The 17,845-nt window shown below is 52.3% G+C and overlaps 3 protein-coding genes across 3 annotated transcripts in view; 1 reads left to right on the top strand and 2 right to left on the bottom strand.

Annotated features, from left to right (window-relative positions):
- Window positions 1-755: 755 nt before the first annotated feature.
- Window positions 756-5,901, bottom strand: GDPGP1 (GDP-D-glucose phosphorylase 1). Its single transcript, XM_088139321.1, has one exon. The coding sequence runs from the start codon at window positions 5,807-5,809 to the stop codon at window positions 4,688-4,690; it is 1,122 nt and encodes a 373-aa protein (XP_087995447.1). The 5' UTR covers window positions 5,810-5,901; the 3' UTR covers window positions 756-4,687.
- Window positions 5,902-6,033: 132 nt separating this feature from the next.
- CIB1 (calcium and integrin binding 1) lies at window positions 6,034-8,546 on the top strand. The gene is made up of 7 exons (XM_088139322.1): window positions 6,034-6,182; window positions 6,265-6,299; window positions 6,482-6,584; window positions 6,737-6,890; window positions 7,537-7,655; window positions 7,742-7,830; window positions 7,966-8,546. The coding sequence occupies exons 1-7, from the start codon at window positions 6,132-6,134 to the stop codon at window positions 7,985-7,987; spliced, it is 573 nt and encodes a 190-aa protein (XP_087995448.1). The 5' UTR covers window positions 6,034-6,131; the 3' UTR covers window positions 7,988-8,546.
- A 5-nt stretch (window positions 8,547-8,551) lies between these two features.
- SEMA4B (semaphorin 4B) overlaps window positions 8,552-17,845 on the bottom strand; it is a 34,262-nt gene continuing 24,968 nt past the window's right edge. Inside the window, exons 11-15 of the mRNA XM_088139491.1 lie at window positions 12,797-13,007; window positions 11,991-12,106; window positions 11,481-11,647; window positions 11,153-11,232; window positions 8,552-10,947 (exon numbers count right to left, since the gene is read on the bottom strand). Coding sequence (XP_087995617.1) covers window positions 10,190-10,947; window positions 11,153-11,232; window positions 11,481-11,647; window positions 11,991-12,106; window positions 12,797-13,007 — 1,332 coding nt within the window. The 3' untranslated portion in view covers window positions 8,552-10,189. The remainder of the gene's footprint in view (window positions 10,948-11,152; window positions 11,233-11,480; window positions 11,648-11,990; window positions 12,107-12,796; window positions 13,008-17,845) is intronic.

The following is a 17,845-nucleotide window of genomic DNA, read 5'->3' as shown; positions in this document are numbered from 1 at the left end:
GAGCAAACGTGCACGGAGCAAGGATGGCGTCCGAGGACGGGAAAGTACGGAGGGACTTGATGAACATCCTCGGTCTAAGTGAAATTTGGTTACGTTTCTTTTTCTCTCAGTTCATGCCATGCTCGCTACAAGTGTACTGTTTTGTGCACCACCCAGGGTTGTGATTACATATGGGCGGCCATATGTCTTTTAAAATAAATAAAATAAGCTTACAGCACTTTTGTTCCCCCCCCCCCGATTCAGCTTACCCCAAAAGGATAAGTGGGGTAAGCTGGGGTGGGGAGGGAGCTTATATTTTTCTGTTGTATTAAGAAATGGATTAATGGTATTTAAAACCACTCATGGTCCTGTTCTATTGGAGCAGCATATAAGCCTCTATCTATCTATCTATCTATCTATCTATCTATCTATCTATCTATCTATCTATCTATCTATCTATCTATGCCCATCACGGTAAAAAACAACCCTGGGCGGTTTACAGAGAAGTTAAAATCAGTTAAAAATACAATGTAAAATGGTCCTGAGTAAATAGAAAATAAATACTATCCAAGAATAGATGTTAATTGGCAAGTAGTTTGGGGAGCGTCATCAAGGTGCCAGCCACCCCCAGGATTGGGTAAGATTCTTGTTGCCCCACGCAAGCTGGTAGAGCCTGGTCTTTAATCCTTTCCAGAAAGCCAGGAGGGTAGGGTAGTAAATACATTTACTTAATTTTTGTTAGCTGCCTTCTGCCCTAGGAAAAGTACCAGAATTGTATGTTGTCACCTAATTTATTTAATGTACATTTATTTTTATTTATTTATACTTCAAATTTGTCACCACCCATCTCACTGCAAGCAACTCTGGGCGGTTTACAGTAAAAAGAATAAATATTAATTAAAATACACTACAACAAGACTCCTGTATAAACAATAAATATCTTCCAAGAAACTGATGTTAACTCGGAGTTACTAGATTTGGGGAGCATCTAGTGCCAGCCACCCCCAGGGCTGGTTATATCTCTTCTCACCCCATGCAAGTTGGCAGAGCCAGGTCTTCAATTCGTTCTGGAAAGCTGGGAGGGTAGGGGCCTGCCTCATCTCTGCGGGGAGAATATTCCATGGGAGGAGGGGCAATAGCAGAGAAGGCTGTCCTCCTGGGACCCACCAGTCGACATTCACTCGACGGGGTCTGTAACATGCCTTCTCTGCCTGATTGGGTGAGATGGGTCAATGTGATGGGGGTGAGATGGTCTCTCAGGTAACCTGGACCCATGCCATGTAGGGCTTTAAAGGCAATAACCAACACCTTGAATTGGACCTAGAAGCAAACTGGCACCCAATGCAGCTCCTGCAGCAGAGGTGTTACATGTGCCATCCTTGGGGCACCCAAAATTGCCCGCTCAGCTGCATTTTGAACCAGCTGTAGCTTCCAGATACTCTTCAAGGGTAGCCCTTGTAGAGTGCATTGCAGTAGAGAGATGGCCAGGGCGTGAGTGTCTCACCGGAGAGCCTCCTGATCCAAGAAGGGGCGTAACTGGCACACCACCCAGAGATGGGCAAAGACCCTCCTGGCCACGACTGCCACCTGCTCTTTGAGCAATAGTTGTGAGTCCAGGAGAACTCCCAGATTATGCACCGGGTCTGTTTGGGGCAGTGCAGCCCTGTCCAAAACCAAAGATGGTAAGTTCTTGGATACAGAGGGGCCTCCAATCCACAGCCACTCTGTCTTACCAGGGTTCAACTAAAGCTTGTTGTTCCCCATCCAGACCCCCACAGCCTCCAGGCACCGCAAAAGGGTGGTCGTGGCATCACTTATGTCACCCAGGATGGAGATGTATAGTTGGGTATCTTCTGTATATTGATACCTCATCCCATGGTGGTGGATGATCTCACCTAGTGGTTTCATGTAGATGTTAAAAAGGAGCAGAGAGAGTACCAAACCCTGCGGCACCCCACAAAGGAGGGGCCGTGGGCTGGACCTCTCGCTCCCAATCAACACTGATTGGGATCGACTTTGGAGGAAGGAAGAGAACCAGCGCAGAACTGCGTCGCCCACTCCCAACTTCCCAAGTTGGCCCAAAAAGATACTATGGTCAGTGGTATCAAAAGCCGCTGAGAGGTCAAGAAGAGCAAGGATGGATGCAGTACTCCCATCCTGCTCCTGCCAGAGATCACCTGAGAGTGCGACCAATGCTGTTTCCGTCCCATATCCGGGCCTGAAACCTGACTGAAAAGGATCCAGATAATCCATTTTTTCCAGGATCCTCTGGAGCTGCAACACCACCACCTTCTCAACCACCTTCCCTAAAAAGGGGAGGTGGGAGACTGGACAAAAATTGTCCAATATGGTGGGATCTAGCGATGGTTTATTGAGGAAGGGATGCACCAGCACCTATTTAAAGATGGCTGGAAACACTCCCTCCCTGTGATGGAATGTATCTATGAAGAGGAGGGTGATCAAGGCTATCAGGAAGGAGGGAGCGCATTCCAGAGGGAAAAGGAGACAAGAGACAATACAGTCCGTGGGGGGGGGGGCGAAAGAGGTTCAGGATAGCCCCTCCCTAGAATCTCCCAGGGTATATCCACCAGATGCAGTAGCATAGATTTAGACTGGCAAGATTCTGTCTATAAGGTGTAAGCAAATAAAGGAACTTGACTCAACTGGACTGTTTCACCTTGTTCTTGGGCTGGGCCTGACACTCCCTCACTCAAGGATGAATTAACCATTGCCTGGACCCACCCACGTGTCACCTCCCGAGCAGCCTTAACCAGCCAGGAGGGGCATTGGTCTAGTTGACAGGTGGTGGCATTGACAGTCCGGAGGACTCTGTCCACTTCCTTGTGTCCAACAGGATCAAACTGTTCCCAGGTAACAGGGTAAGTCTGTTACCCTGGGAACACAGGCCATGCCCCACGCTTGGTATCCAACTGGGAATGGATCTGTCAGGCCCAGCCCAAGAACAACGATGAAACAGTACAGTACAGTACAGCTCCTTTATTAGCTTACACCTTATAGACAGAATCTTGCCAAACTAAATCTATACTACAGCGACTAGTGGATATACTCTGAGATATTAGGGAGTGGCTATCCTGAACCTCTTTCGCTTCCCACACTCCTGTTGCGGACTCAGCTGCCTCTTGCCTCCTCCTCTCTCCTGGAATGCAACCTTCCTTCCCGATAGCCTTGATCTCCCACATCACTTTCCTCCTCATAGATATATTCCATCGCAGGATCCAAGCAATTTTATCCACCAGATGCCCAGAAAACTCCTCCATGCGGCCCTGTAGGTAGACCAGTGGGCCCTCCTTTCCCAAAAGGGATCGGGTGATCTTAAATAGGGCCACCAGATGGCATTCTGCAGAGGCAATAAGAGCAGAGAAATATTGATGTTTCGCTGCCCTTACTGCTACAAGGTAGGCCTTAACAGCAGCTCTAGCCTGTGTTTGGTCGGGTTCAGTTCTTGTTTTCCTCCAGCGACACTCTAGACATCTCTTAATCCTTTTCAAGACCCTCAACTCCTCCATAAACTCCGGGAGTATCAGGCTCCATGGGTCAGGAGAGGTCGCGTGGGCGCGATTTTGTCCAAGGCCTCGGCTGCTTTCCTATTCTAGGTAATGGCCAAGGCCTCTGCTGGGCTATGTAGCAGACCCTCGGGTATAACCCCAGCTCCCTTTGGAACCCCATTGGGTTCATCAGTCGCCGTGGCAGACCAGATGAATAGGTCCCGCTTCCCTGTGGAGGGGGATAGCAGAAGAGAATCTCAAAGCTACCCAGACATGATCTGACCATGACAAGGGGGACAGATGTTAATTCCCCCTTCAGAACACATTGCCACTGCTCTGACAAGAAAACCAAGTCCAGTGAGTGACTGCTGTTTCAAGTCAGGTCGCGAATAATCTGGGACAGGCCCATGGCTGCCATGGTGGCCATGAACTCCCGGGCTGCCTCTGGGGCACGCCCTAGGGATGGCAGACTGACGTACCCCAGAACCATAAGTCTGGGGAAGTCCACCACCAGCCCCGCAACAGCCCCCAGCAGCTCAGGCAAGAAGGTTGCTACGCAGCGTGGAGGCGGGACTACATAGAATACAACATGAGAAGGGCTGGACTTGGAATTAAATTGGAATTGGAATTAAAATTACTGGGAGAAACATTGACAATCTTAGATATGCTGATGATGGGAAGTTAAGAAGACATAAGCAATCTCTCGTTGAGGGTGAAAGAGGAGAGTGTAAAAAGACAGCTTGCTGCTCAGAATTTTAAAAAGTGGGATTACATCACCAGGCAACACTAGCCTAATGCAGATATTCTGAGTTGTTAGAATAGCAATGTACTTTATCTCTATGGGGTCAAGGTTTAATTAGGCTGATCTAAAAACTGTAAATTCAGTCCAAGTTTCATACATTCAAAGTCAAATTTGAGAAAGTGAGTCACATTTCTAGGAAAGCATCTTGGCCATTTGGAGTTCCAAGGCAGAAATGCCCATCGTTCCAGAGCCTCAGTGAGCCCAGGTGGCTCCCTAACCTCCGGGGAGCTGGCCCTGACCAGTCTGGCTCCCACCAGCAGCTTCCTCTTGGACAGCCCCACCCCAGAGCTGAGGGAAGGGGCTCCAAATCCATAGCAGGTTTGGTGGAGCCCTGGAAACTGGGGGGGGGGTCTACTCCTTGGGGGGCCTCTTCTGGGGACGGCCATTGAGGGGATGGGGGCTACATTCTAAGGAGGTCCACAAGTTCACATTGGAGCTGGGCTAACTGAGGATCTGAGAGGAGACATTCCTGAATTCTACGGATGGCTGATGCCTCAGTGAGACCTTCATATTCCTGGACAGTTTTAGTGGGCAGATGCCCCGCCAGTTCACACACTGCCACATTGAAGGCGAATTCTTCTTTGATACCAAAGCAGGCTTTCCGTGCCCAGAGAATGATCCGGATCCCAGGCCGAGCTCCTGAGCCAACAGGACCCTCAGGGGCAGCACCCCGTGTGGCAAACAAGTTGTGCGCAATCTCCCTCTGAGACAGATAGCGGGTGACCTGGGTGATCCGGCGGGTCAGCAACCCCAACTGCTGCCCGTCCTCGCCGTAGAAGAGGAAGCCCGGAGCCGGGGCCTCTCGCAGCAGATAAAGGCCTGCTTCGGGCAGGAGGGGCTCACAGGGGGCGGATTCCACCAAGAGCTCCCAGTTCAGGTAAAAGCCGTGCAGGTGCAGATGGTTGACCGAGGCAAATGCTCCGAGGCTGTTGAAGCCAACGCGGAAGCCGGGGTGGGTGCTGAGGAGGACAGCATCTAAGCCAAAGCCGAGGGCCTCCGGTGTGAGGATCTGGGGCAGAGAGAGAGTGGGGTCGGGGATGAGAAGAACGTGCCCGAACTCCAGAGGGCTGACATTGATCACCACCAGGGCCCGGGGCGGGCTGGCCGGGGGAGGGCAGCGCTTGGACATGCAGAACAGGATCTCCTCTGGGCGGATCTTACAGAAGTTGAACTGCTGGGGGTCGAAGCTCTGCTGGACGCTGCGGACCTCCTGGGGCCGCCTCCTCTCGGTCCCTCTTTGGACGTTCAGCTGGGCCACGAGCCTCAGGGTCCCCGGGAGGATCCGGGTCTGCAGCTCGCCCAAGCGGTAGCGGAACAGCCCCCTCCGCAGCCGGTCGTCCCAGCCTCCGCGCAGCGCCCGGTCGAAGCGCGACAGGGCAGGGCTGCCGAGCCCCCGCGGGGCGCTTCTCGGCCACTCCACGCCGCGCAGCGCCAAGTCCTGCTGGCCGTAGCGAAAGACCTCGGGGGGCTGCGGGGGGCTGCGGGCGCCCCGGCCGCCCGCCCCGAGCTCTGCCGCGGCCATGCCGGGAGCGGCTGGCGGACCCCGCGCCCGAGACAACCCGCGGGAGAAGCGCCGAGGACCCCGCCAGGCGCCCGGCCGAAGGGCTCGCGGCGGCCCGCCTCGACCGCGTCGGAGAGAGAGCGCCGGGCGAAGCTCCGCGTGGCGGCGGAAGCCGGCTCTCCCCCGCTCTTCCGCCCCGAAGCCGGGCCGCCCGCTCTCCCTGCCGGCGCCGCGGTGGCTCCGGGCAGCCTCTCCGCCCAGGGGCGGGCCGAGGAGGAGCCGGAGGGGCGGGCGGAGCGGGGCCGGGGCCGGGGCCGGGGCCGGGGCCGGGCGGAGGAGCTGCATGGGGGGCTCGGGCAGTCGCCTGCCCCGCGACCTGCTGGGCGAGTACCAGGTGTGACCCGGGGACGGGGATGGGGCGGGGGGCGCCGGGGCGGCGCTGCGCCGCGCCGCCCCTGACCGGCTCTCTCCTCCAGGAGCTGACCTTCCTGAGCAAGCAGGAGATCCTGCTGTGAGTACGCGCGCCTCGAGCGGGCGGCGGGAGGGAGCGGCGCCGGGGCCCCGAACCTGGCTGCTCCAGGAAGGGCGCGGGAGGAACTGAGCCGGGCCAGCCGCCGGCGCCATTTCCGCGTCGGGCCGGAGGAACCGCCCCGCGCGGCCCTGACCGCCGCCGTGCCTTGCCTTGCCTTGCAGCGCCCACAAGCGCTTCTCCGAGCTGCTGCCCAAGGAGGCGCGCGGCCAGGCCTTGCAGACGCGGATCCCCAGGAGCAGCCTCCTGACGCTGCCCGAGCTGCGGGTGAGCCGCGACTGGGACCCTCCCTCGGGGCGGGTGGCCTCGCCTCCCGGGCTGCCTCCTCTGAAGGGTGACCCGGGGGTCGCGGTCGGCGCCCGTCCTCTGCCACTGACGCACCCCTACCCTGCTTTCTCTGGCCGCCCCGCTTCTTGCAGGCGAACCCCTTCCGGAACAGGATCTGCCGCATCTTCTCCACAGCAGAGAATGGGGAAGACGACATGTCTTTTGAAGATTTTCTTGACATGCTGAGTGTCTTTAGCGACTCGGCTACCCTGGAAATCAAATCACATTATGCCTTCCGCATCTTCGGTAAGAGCCAGGTTTTTATGCCTGCGAAGGGACAGAGAAGGGCTTGCAGACGGGGGTTTTATCCAAGTATGACAGCTACTGTTCCTTTCTCGAAAAAAGGCCAATCAAGGAACATCTACTACAGGCAGCACCCAAACTCTATTCGGTTTTTATACTTTTGGTGGTTAAATGCACTCTGATTGCCAGTTGTTGGGGTCAAATGGGAATAGCCACACCTATGTGGGTAATGCTTACTTAGATTGGGGGAACACACAGTCCTCCAGATAGCGATGTCCAGTCTCTTCCATCCTTGGCCTCCTCAGTTGATGGGCCTGCTTTTGAACAGGTGCGGGATATTCCTTGAGTTTGCCTGCATGTTCTAGCAAGCAAGACTTGGGGAATCTTAAAACTGTCCAAAGAGTTAATCTGGTTTAATAACATTTTCCTCCCCGCACTCACTGGATGATATGGAAGTGGCAGCTTCTCTTTGGATCCTTGGCTATGCAAGCATTACTGGAGCAGAACCACTTTCACCTTTCCAAATAAGAGCGACCAGTCCCCTCACTCCTGAATGCAGTGGAGCTAACTAAAAAACCTCTACAGGAGCCAAGAGAGCTTCTAGCTTTGAGAACACTAACCACAGCTTCTCTCCCCATCTTCTCCTTAGATTTTGATGATGATGGCACTCTAGATAAGAAGGATTTGGAGAAGCTGGTAAACTCCCTGACAGGTGAAGGAGAAGACAGCAGGCTGAGTGCATTAGAGATGGACCAGCTCATTCAGAATGTGAGTGCTGGAGCGTCACAACAGAAGGGTTGGCAGTAGGGCAACAGCCGACTCTGGCCCACACAGCCCCTCTGTTTTTTTGGCAGATCTTAGAGGAATCTGATATTGATAAAGATGGGACCATCAACCTCTCTGAGTTCCAACATATAATTTCCCGCTCTCCAGACTTCACCAGGTCTTGCCTGTTTTCCTTGGGTTGAGTTCTTGGTTGAATCAGTAGTATGTTTTGGGAGGGCCCTGTACTTTAGTAGGAACCTGGTAGGAATCAACATTATTTGAATAATGAAGCCCTTCTCTCTTTCTCTTCCAGTTCCTTCAAGATTGTGCTCTGATTCTTTCCATGTTTTCCCTTCTCCTCCCTCACTAGAAGATCTCTCGTAAGACAGAGGAACTCGTACCTACCAGTCATGCAGTAAACATACCTAGGCCCTATCTGGCTCTTACAGCCAGTTAAAACATGGCCTTGCAGTCATGCCCATCAGCTGGTGCTCCTATAGGGAGGAGCGGGACAAGAAAACTGGAAGCTGTGGCTGATGCTCTTTGCTCCTGCTTCACCTTGGGGTTCTGTGTGGTGGCTTGGGGTTACTACAGATCAAAGATCAAAACAAGAGCAAATTGTTGTGGGACTTCTGTGCTGCTTCTGAGTCTTGCTGTCACCCCTGGCTCTTTCTGGCGGCCTGCTTGGAGCTTGCTCAGAGCAGCTGACCCTCTTCCCAGTTAAACTGTGCTGAGCATATTGTGAGTTCTGAATCACTGGACCGTTTCTCTTGGTTTATGAGGGGTGGGGGGAGAGCACACCTGTGACCCAGTCTCTTGAGCTTTATAAATACAGAATTGACATGATTTTGTCTGACTTCTACGCTTTTGCTAAATAAAATTCAGTGAGTGGAACCCGCTCGTGTTCATCCATCTTTATTTCACCTTCCAAAAAACAAGTTCATTTCTATTGCTCCCAGCATGGCAGAGGGTGGTCAGTTTTGCCTTCGTGAAGGAGTGGAGTTGAAGAACAGAAAAAGGAGCTCCACTCTCTTCCCAGGCTTTGACTCGCTTCACCCTGACCAGCCCTCTCGCGCAGGTGGAAAGGCAGCAGGGGGGAGAGCTCCTGCAACTTGGTTAGCCAACAGGTGCAGCAGCTGCCACGCCCACCTCCCTTCCGGGTAAGGCCCAGTCGGGAGCACAAAGCAGCCCATGAAGGTTCTTGCTTGGGACAGAGGAAGTAACTCTCCCTGCAGGAATCCTGGCAGGCCCCCTTGGGTGGGAGGGAGACCTGGCCGAGTGGGGTGGAGGGAACTTGGCTCTTCCAGAATGCCCCTGTGCCAGTGACCAAAGGGGCCAAGGGAGATTATTCAACAGGTCATCAACATACTCAAAAAAAGTAAAAGGACCCCTAAGCCAAATTCAATCCCGGTGCTTCCTAGCGGCAATCGCAACTGAATGGAATTCAACGGAGGAACCAGCGAACTGATCTGCTCATAAAAAATACGCTTCCCTGTCTTCAGGCCAGCCCAAACGTTTAGTAACCAGGGAACAATTAGCTCAGAGCACCAGCTAGTGTAGAAAGGGCAGTGCAGCAACTGTTTCAATGGCTTCACCCAAACACAACCCAAGAGTTGTGGGTCATTACGCTTACCTTCCCTTGAAGGCAAAATATTAAGCCTAGCTGTGTGGAACAGACAAGATGTTCAATGCTTAGATGTGGAGAAGGGTCTACAAGTTAGGCCTCCCCTGTGAGGATTTGGGTCTGTCCAAATCTCAGGAGACAAAATGTAGTCAAATGCATCATTTTACATCAGCACAAATGGCAAGCTAAGGCCCTTGTTGCTCTGGCTGTACGGCCAGGGAAGAACCTGGCCCTGAGCAGGGACCCTTCAGCGCAGCCATTCCGGTGGAAAGCCCCAAAGGACGCTCCCCAATGCTTTCTGCTCGTCAGTGAACACCAGCTATAGCACGATCCCCTTCCCCAGTACCCGATCTCTGCTTTTACACACAAATCACATAAGGGAGTTTCTAGCACTAAATGTTCCACCACTTTTCTCCTCAGTACCCAGTTCACAAGAAGCCAGACCAACTTCCCTCCACGAAGACAGGATGCTCAACCAGAGTATCTCCTTTCACATGTAACTTCCAGGAGGGTCCTTTGTACCACACAAGTTACCCTCCCACAAGCAGTCCCAACCAAAGAAACAGGAGCTACGGGCTCACAGACTTTGAAGAAGCCCCATAGGCTAATGTTCCCATTCTGCTCCATCCTGGATGTGCTTACAAGGACTAGACCCCATGACCTGGAATGCAGTCTGGAACCTGGGGCTGCACATGCTTTACACATCTGGAGGTTGCCCCTCTTCTCAAAGCTAAGTGGCACTGCTTTGCAACCTGCCACGCAGGAACCCTGCTGCAAAGCTAGAGTGCCTGGCCCTATTACTCAACCGAATGGGCCCACCCTTCCTGCCTGTTCCCATGCCACAGTACAGTGGCACTGGAAGACTACGCCCTGGTCCTTTGAAAGCTCACAGAGCAGTGCCTCTTGGGGAAGATCATACAACTGAGTCCTGGATCTCAGAGCCAAGGCGAACACGAGGGCGCTGGGAAGGAGCCAACACCTCCACAAAACTCTTGGAAATGTTAAGTGGTCGCCGATCAGACTCCAAAAAGGCCATGCGTGGGCAGGCTGAGGGATCGTGCCCAGGAGAGTTTACCATGAGACGATCACACAGTGCCTGGTAGCCCTTGTGGTCTGGCAGGCCACTGAGGGGGGGCATATTCTCAGCTGGCAGAGTCTCCCCATTCTGTGAGGTCCTGGGATGGGAACAGCTGCATTGGCCTTGCTTGAGGAAGACCTTCAGGCTGACATGATGCTTGTGCAGCATGAAAAGGATCAGCAGCGTCATGGCAATGCCGAAGAGCACGCACATCACGAGGAACTCCGTCCAGTAGGTCCTACCATCCAGTAGCGCCGAGATGCTCTCTTCTGAGATACTCCTGGATGTGCTGAGAGTCTTCAGAGGGTCTTGGATGGGCACCAGCTTGGCCTGGAGGCTCGGCTCCACGTTTACACAGTAGCTAGCCATCAACTGCTGGAAGCTGCCCTCCTGAGACCAGCACTCATAGCGCCCGGCTTCACCAGGGCTCCCCACCAGCAGCAGTTCTCCCTTGGGCAGCACCAGGAAGGAGGGGCTGAGGGCAGCCCCGTTGTGCACCCAGTGCCAGGAGGCCAGATTGGACAGCAGTGGGCAGGGCAATGACTTCACAGCATTGGGCTGGAGCAACACCTGATGACACTGGGATCGCTCCGCTGGGAGAGAGAGCGCACATCAGATTAGACTGCGGCCTTCACGGAAACAGGATTCTCAGAAGTTAACTCAACTCAAGCACGTGTGTGCAGCCCCACAGCAGAACAAAGATACTCCTTGGCTCCTGAGCCAGGAGGGGAGGACCAGCTCTTCCCATTTCCTTCCTCCAGATATTCAAGGCCCCCCCAAGACAGGTCTGCCCTTTACCTGCTGAATGGCTGAGTTCCTCACCACTGGCCTGGCAAAGCTGGCTTGTCTCAGCCCCTTCAATATCCTGGACCCAGGTCCTGATGGGAGAAGCAGGGTGAAGCCCAGGCAGCACTGCCCAGGAGGAAGGGAAAGCTGATCCCTGGGTCTCGGCGGACCATGTCAGGGATCACATCTGCCCGCGTGTGGACTGCCGCGAGGAAGAAGAACAGCAAGGGAGAGGGAGAGAGGAGGCGGCCGCTTCTGTTACACCAAACGGTCTGGCAGCACATGGGGGCAGTGGTGGCTGGGGATTGGGAAGCCAGCCCACCCTTGGGGGAGCACTTACGCTGGCTGGACCTGGCGAGGGCTGGGGACAAACAGCTGACAGGCCGCTCCGCTCCAGGCGCAGTAAGGGTCTCTGGCCAGGACGCACTCTCCACAGCTCCGGTACAGGCTGCAGTTGGCAACGGGGACCTGTGCCAGGGCATCATACGAGGCAGCGTAAACCAAACCCTGTGGGGAGAACAGGAGATGCTGCAGCAGACGGGGGTACAGTAGGCGCACCATGCAGCATTCCCAACCAAGCACTTTGGAAGCTGCTGAAGCTTCCTCCTCAGGGCAGAAGCATCCCCTTGGCATCTGGAAGGACTCCTTTGCTCAGTCTCTGTGATTCGGAGAGGGGCCCCATGTTCTATCCTGCACCCACAGCATCTGCCTCTTGCTGACCTAAGCAGGAACCCAGGGCACACATCCTTCCCAAGCAGAGGAGAGAAGAGAGTGAAACAGCAGCCTGAATGGCACTGATTCTGAAGCCCCCTCCTCACCCCGGGTCTCCCCTTTCGCTTTCTGCTCTTGCCTGGGTGGAATCCAGCAGCAGCTCCAGGACAGGCTGCCCAGCAGAGAACAGCTGGATTTCCTCAATAATCCTGACTCCTTGTCCGGTGATCACAGCCTTATGCAGGCGACCATCATCTGCAATACACAAGAGCCGCCCAGTGAGAGGTCCCATTGGTCCCCCACCACTCCACCCTCTCCTCCATGTCTCTGCACTCTTGTCTGCTTCTGGCAGGCCTGGTCTTCCTCCGTCGGACCTCTGAGGAGACGGGAGAGGCACGGATTCCCTTCTTGGCAGGTTCAGGACGCTACTGTAATGGATGGCATGAGCGGGGAAGATTCTGGAATGGAACTTCAAGGTTGTCAGGAGGGAGGAGAGGCATTCTAGGACAAGCCTCCTCAGCCCACAGCAAGAGTGTGGGAAGATGAGGAGGATGAGGCTGGCCCCTCCCTAGAGTCTCACGAGTTATAGCCACTAGTTGCTTTAGCATAGGTTTAGTCTGGCGAGATTTTGTCCATTAGGTGTGAGCTAATAAAGGAACTGGATTGCCTCGCTGCTCTTCTTGGGCTGAACCTGACAGCTACCTCAGCAACAAGGGTTTAGTTCTAGCATCACCTCCAAAGATGCTTCCTCTCCCGTTTTTTCCTAACTTTGCACTGACACCCCCATTTCACAAAATTCTGTAGCAGCCAACTCACACCTTCTCCCACACATACCCACTTATACATGGATGTGGATCAGTCTGAAGCCGTGGCAATGCCAAAGATGGGGGCAGCAGAACAAACAAATAGGCTCCTCTGCCCGCCCTTCCCGTTCCTCCTGCTCACCTGTGCCCAAGAATAAGACATCGTAGGTCTGCCTCAGACTCTGGACACGCTGCACGCTCAGCTGCCGGTAACGGGAACGGGCTTGCACAAGGAGGGCCTGGCTCCGAACAGCACTGTTCATTAGGAAGTGGTCCTTGAGGTAGTTGAGCACCCGGTCTGGCATATGGAGCGAAGAAGCAATCTTCATCTGGCGCATGTGGCGGTTGATGCACTGGGGAAGGAGTGGAATTTTAGCCGGGTTAGCCCCAGGGAGCCCCTGCTGCTTGCACCGGCGCTGGGGATCTCGAGCAGGGCGCTCGTCCGCCTCCGACCCTTCCAACCGTCCCACCCAGGGCAGCTTTGGGGAGGAAAAGAAGAGGCTTTCAAATCCCTCTTCGGCCCAGCAGCTCAGCGAGTCTCCTACCGTTCAACTGTTTTTAGCTAAGACTCCAAACAGGTACTTTCTGGAAAGGGAGGTTTGCTTTCTTTTTCTCAAACTAGTAGTAGTAGTAGTAGTAGTAGTAGTAGTAGTAGTAGCAGTAATAATAATAGTAGTGGTAGTAGTAATAGTAATAGTAATAAAAGCCAGGATTTGGGGACTGCTATGTTTGGATGTTTAATCCAAAAACAAAAGGTAGGAGTGGCACAGGAGTTTACAACATGTCTAGCTCAACTCTCATTTTTAAAACATTATGCTTTTAAGAGGCTTAGACGTTTAAAGAATTATTCTGCCAGTACATGCAGATGAGGCCTAGTGTTCTTACACACATGGCAAAAAGCAGAGCAGCCCCAGCCTGCAAGGTTTCCACATGTGGGAATCCCGCAGAGCAGCCATTTGCCACTGGTAGCTTTCCTGGCGCATCGCTTCTTTATAGAAATGCGGTGGGGACGAGCAAAAACCGATTGCAGCAGGAACCTGAACAGTGAGCAGCTGAAGACGCTGGTGCTGGAGACACATTATGGAAAGCTGTGTTTCTTTGCACCTGCATTCACATTTAAACCTGGCCAGGACCGTTCCCTCTCTTGGCACCAGCCTTTGAGCTAGCGTCTCTCCTGAAGGTGCTGAAGGCCAGGTGGGTTTCCCCAGTCTTTCAGTCTGGCCCCAAGTGCTGCAGGACTTGACAGGCTACATTTTAACTTAGAAACTTCTTTTCACAAGGAAATCACACGCTCCACGTAGCCAGCCCATTTAATCATGCAGATGAGGCATTCTGGCCCAGTGTAAGTTTTCCAGACCCTGGTTACCACCCTGGAGCTGGCTGGGGAATTCTGGGAGTTGAAGTCCACACAGCTTAAAGTTGCTGAGGTTGAGAAACATGGATTTAGGCTGCCAGTTCCAACTCTCGCTGAGTTCAGCAGCTCAGTTAAGGGACCCATAGGAGATGGGAGCTCAGGCTCTGCTTGAACACAGTGTCGCGGTTTAGCAAGATGTATGGACAAGACAGTGAGTTGACAGCTCTGACTTCATGAGCTCCCCATCAGCTTTTCCCCTTTTCGCTACCTACTTATTTGACTAAACTGTTTTAAATTTAGTATGGTTTTAATACTCATTGCTTGTGTAAGATGGGCAACAAATCCAACCAAGCCATCTGAGGAAATCATATTAAGCTGCAAAATCCAAGAAGAGGCTTAGGAGAAGCCCAGGCCTCCTGCACCCAGAGAAGAAGGGATGGCAAGCAGTTCCAGCTCTTCGAACTCTTGCGATGCTCCTAATATATTGGAAGTACTTGCCCAGAATAAAGAGGAGCAACGGGTGGTAACTGGAGGTGAGATATGATGTGGATTTAATAAGGAGCTCAAAGAAAAGGAGGAGGATCTGGCTGGCACTCTCCTCACTGAATCCATGAAGGACATTGCTGGCTCTTCTGATTTCAGTTTACTAGTGATCTCAACTTCTGCTCAATTAGCGTCAGCTAATGATAAAATTGATGACTAAGTCCTTATTTGAAGCCTTTCTAGAAAATAAGAATATCTTCCTTCAGGGCCAGGAACAATAGCAAAGACAGAGAGCAAATGGAAAAATAAAAGGAGGCTGCCTGAGAACCCAGCTTCTCCCAGGGAGAAACAAGGGCTATCCAAACCTGCTAAAAGCATCAGTCGGAATCCTAACTGCCCCCCCCGCCACCTACAAGAGTTATGCTGCAAATAACATGAATGTCCTTCGCAAGGGAGGATGGAGCAACAGAAGGGTTGTTTGGAAGTCTTTACCATCACTGAAGCCCTCGTCCTCACACAATACTCATAATGGCTTAGAAGAAATGTTTTGGCTGACAGTCTAGAACAGGATCTGGCAAGGGGTTGTTGTTGGCTTTTAAAGAACCTTTAATTCTTCTACTGATTTTTTGGAAGTTTCAGATTCCTCAGTCCAATTAGTACAGCAAAGTACTAATTTTGTACTTTAAAAAGCACAGCCTGCTACTCCAGATAAGACGACTTAAGAGCAGCTGGGAATGGCAGCAGCCACCCCAATCCTCTTAATCTGAGCCAGGCAGAGCTATCAGAAGGCCAAGAGGCCACAAGCAGGCAGTAACTCTGCTTGAATACATTCACTGATGTGCCCTGCATGTCTGAACACCTCCCTCAACAATTCACTCAGCTGCTCTACCACTCCTACCACTGGGAGATCTTTCGAAGCAGCAGTGCTGGAAGACAGACTTTGGGCACATGGCTATGTTAACACAGACATCTCCCTGCTTGAGTTGGCAATTAATTACATCCTACCGTCTGAAAATCAATCGATCAATTTATTTATTTGTTTAAAACATTTGTACAGCCGTCCATCTTAACACCAAATTCTGGGCAGCCGTAGAACCATAAAAGCAACACGTACAGCTAAAAACGAAAAGCAATAGAACCGAAAAGAGAACGCCAAAAAACCTGATGCCGCAGCCACACCTTCAGCCCCTGTCCCAGCGCCTGGGGGAGCCGGGCCCTGAGTGCTCTCCAGAAGGTTAAAAGGGTGGGGGCCTGTTGGCTCTCCAGGGGGAGGACGTTCCATTGGGCAGGGGCTGCCGTGGAAAAGGCACGCTTCCAAGGACCCGTAAGGAGACAAAGTTCAAGGGAAGGGACCTGGAGCATGCCCGCCCTCTCCGCTCTGGTGGGACAGATATTTCCTACCGGGCCCCTGCCCTTTTTGGAGTGGGGCATCTTCTGATCCAAATGGTGCAGAACTGTAATCGGCAAGCGGCCCCATTTGATTCCCTTTTAACCATGAGACTGGACAAAGCAAAGGAGGCTACTAAACACAAAGCAGGAGACATGCAGTTGCTCCAAAACTATACCAACTCGGCAACCAAAATGGAAGCTGCAACCCGCCCAATACTTATACCCATTATCCTTTTCCAAATGTGGCTGGGCCTTTGGTAGAGCAGCTTCAACACCCTTCCCTCTACAATCAGTACAGTAGCTATAACCAGAAGATGCCCCTGTGCCTCTGATGAAACTGAAGCCTTAGAACATGTCTTTGTGGGCCGTAGATTTTACAAGGCATCGAGCTCCCAACTAATCCAACCCATAATGGCTAGGCTACCTGGTCATTCACACCAAGGGTATTTAGAATTTGTCCTAGAAGATAAGCGCCCTGAAATCCCCTATACAACAGCGAAATTCTGTGCTCCAACAACAGAAGTAGGCAATTTACTTAATCCATAAGATTTTATCTATTTTCAGATCTATTTGATTCTTTTAACTTTTATGATCTGCTCTTGGACTGTAATCAAAAGTTCATTTGTTTGTTCATTCAAGTTGGCAGTAAAAGATTTCAGTCCAGCTGTGCCTCAGCAGTGCAACCTGCCCTGATGGATTTAATTCAGGGCAGCAACGGGTAAATTGCCTCCCAACCCAGGTCACCTGCGGGGATGGGGGAACCATCTTGTGTACTGAGGCAAGGCTGGAGAAGTCCAGATGCTCTCTCCAGCTTCTTCCTGGGCCCCTCCTACGTCCCACCAGCCATTCATCCAGATTAATTTTTGGCCACTGAGTTTTTGTGGAAAACGAACAAGGAAACTCACAGCTGTCAACGGGCGGCTCCCTCCCTTCTTCTGCCTTTCCTTCTGCCTGCCTTCTTTTCTACCTGAGCAGCAGCTGCAGCCTTTCCCTCCATTTCTATTTCTAGCGATGGGACCCTTTATGGAGAAACGATTTTATTTGGAGCCGAGGGTCACGCTTCTCTTGAGCTCGAGAACTCCTTCACCTTCCCTTCTCTTTCAAGGCCACCCTCTCTTGTTCTCTTTTTTCAATATGGGCAGCAGCCTTTTCTTTCTTAAAGGAGGTGTTTTCTCCATCTTATTCTGCCATCACTAGCTTTTTCTCTCCACAACATGCCTTTTTCCCAGGCAGCCCTGGCTTTGGAGTCAGCTTCAGGGATACAATGATCAGCAGGACTATCTTCTGAAAGGAGTCATCCCTGCCTTTGTCTCCTGGGAAAACACAATTCATTTTACAGAACCTATGAGGTCCCATCTTCTAATAAATGGCACGACTCAATGTTCTTACACTTTAGAGAACGTTTCTCCTCCCCACCCCACGGACACTCTTGCTCCTGGAGGTTTACAAGGATCTTGGCCTCTTAATCCTTCTCCTATTACATATCAGTTAGAGACAACGTGTTTCCTATCCATCAGTATTAATCTTGTAACGAGTAAGGATGCACCAATGCCAACCTGTTGGGTTACCAACTCTTATGGGCTCTCTTGACTTGTCATTTTTTCATTTAACTTACTGACATGTATGTACAGGTGGTCCTCACTTACCGACTGCAACTGTCACTAAACAATGCGGTCATAAAGTGAAACATCACATGACCACTTATAACATCAGTTCTGGCTGCAGTTGTGAAGTGAATCACTCATGGTCGTTAAGTGCAATGTCACATGACCGTGACTTGTGACTTCCTGCCAGCTTCCCCATTGACTTTGCTTGTCAGAAGCTGGCTGTGAATGGCAATCGTGTGACCACAGGACACTGTGACTGTTGTAAATGCGTGCCAGTTGCCAAGCACCCGAATTGCAATCATGTGACTGCAGGGATGCTGCAACAGCCACAATGTCAAGGACAGGTCATAAGTTTCCT

The sequence above is a fragment of the Python bivittatus genome, unplaced genomic scaffold (assembly GCF_059951505.1).
Source record: "Python bivittatus isolate LINGU-HERP-01145 unplaced genomic scaffold, Pbiv_v1 ctg000210_np1212, whole genome shotgun sequence".
Lineage (NCBI taxonomy): Eukaryota > Metazoa > Chordata > Lepidosauria > Squamata > Pythonidae > Python > Python bivittatus.
This window is presented reverse-complemented; position numbering and strand designations above follow the sequence as displayed.

Coding starts and splice junctions, on each gene's coding strand:
- GDPGP1 (XM_088139321.1), bottom strand. CDS start 5,809: ATGGCCGCGGCAGAGCTCGGGGCGGGCGGCCGGGGCGCCCGCAGCCCC.
- CIB1 (XM_088139322.1), top strand. CDS start 6,132: ATGGGGGGCTCGGGCAGTCGCCTGCCCCGCGACCTGCTGGGCGAGTAC. Junction 6,183..6,264: donor ACCTGCTGGGCGAGTACCAG/GTGTGACCCGGG, acceptor TCTCTCCTCCAG/GAGCTGACCTTCCTGAGCAA. Junction 6,585..6,736: donor TGACGCTGCCCGAGCTGCGG/GTGAGCCGCGAC, acceptor CGCTTCTTGCAG/GCGAACCCCTTCCGGAACAG.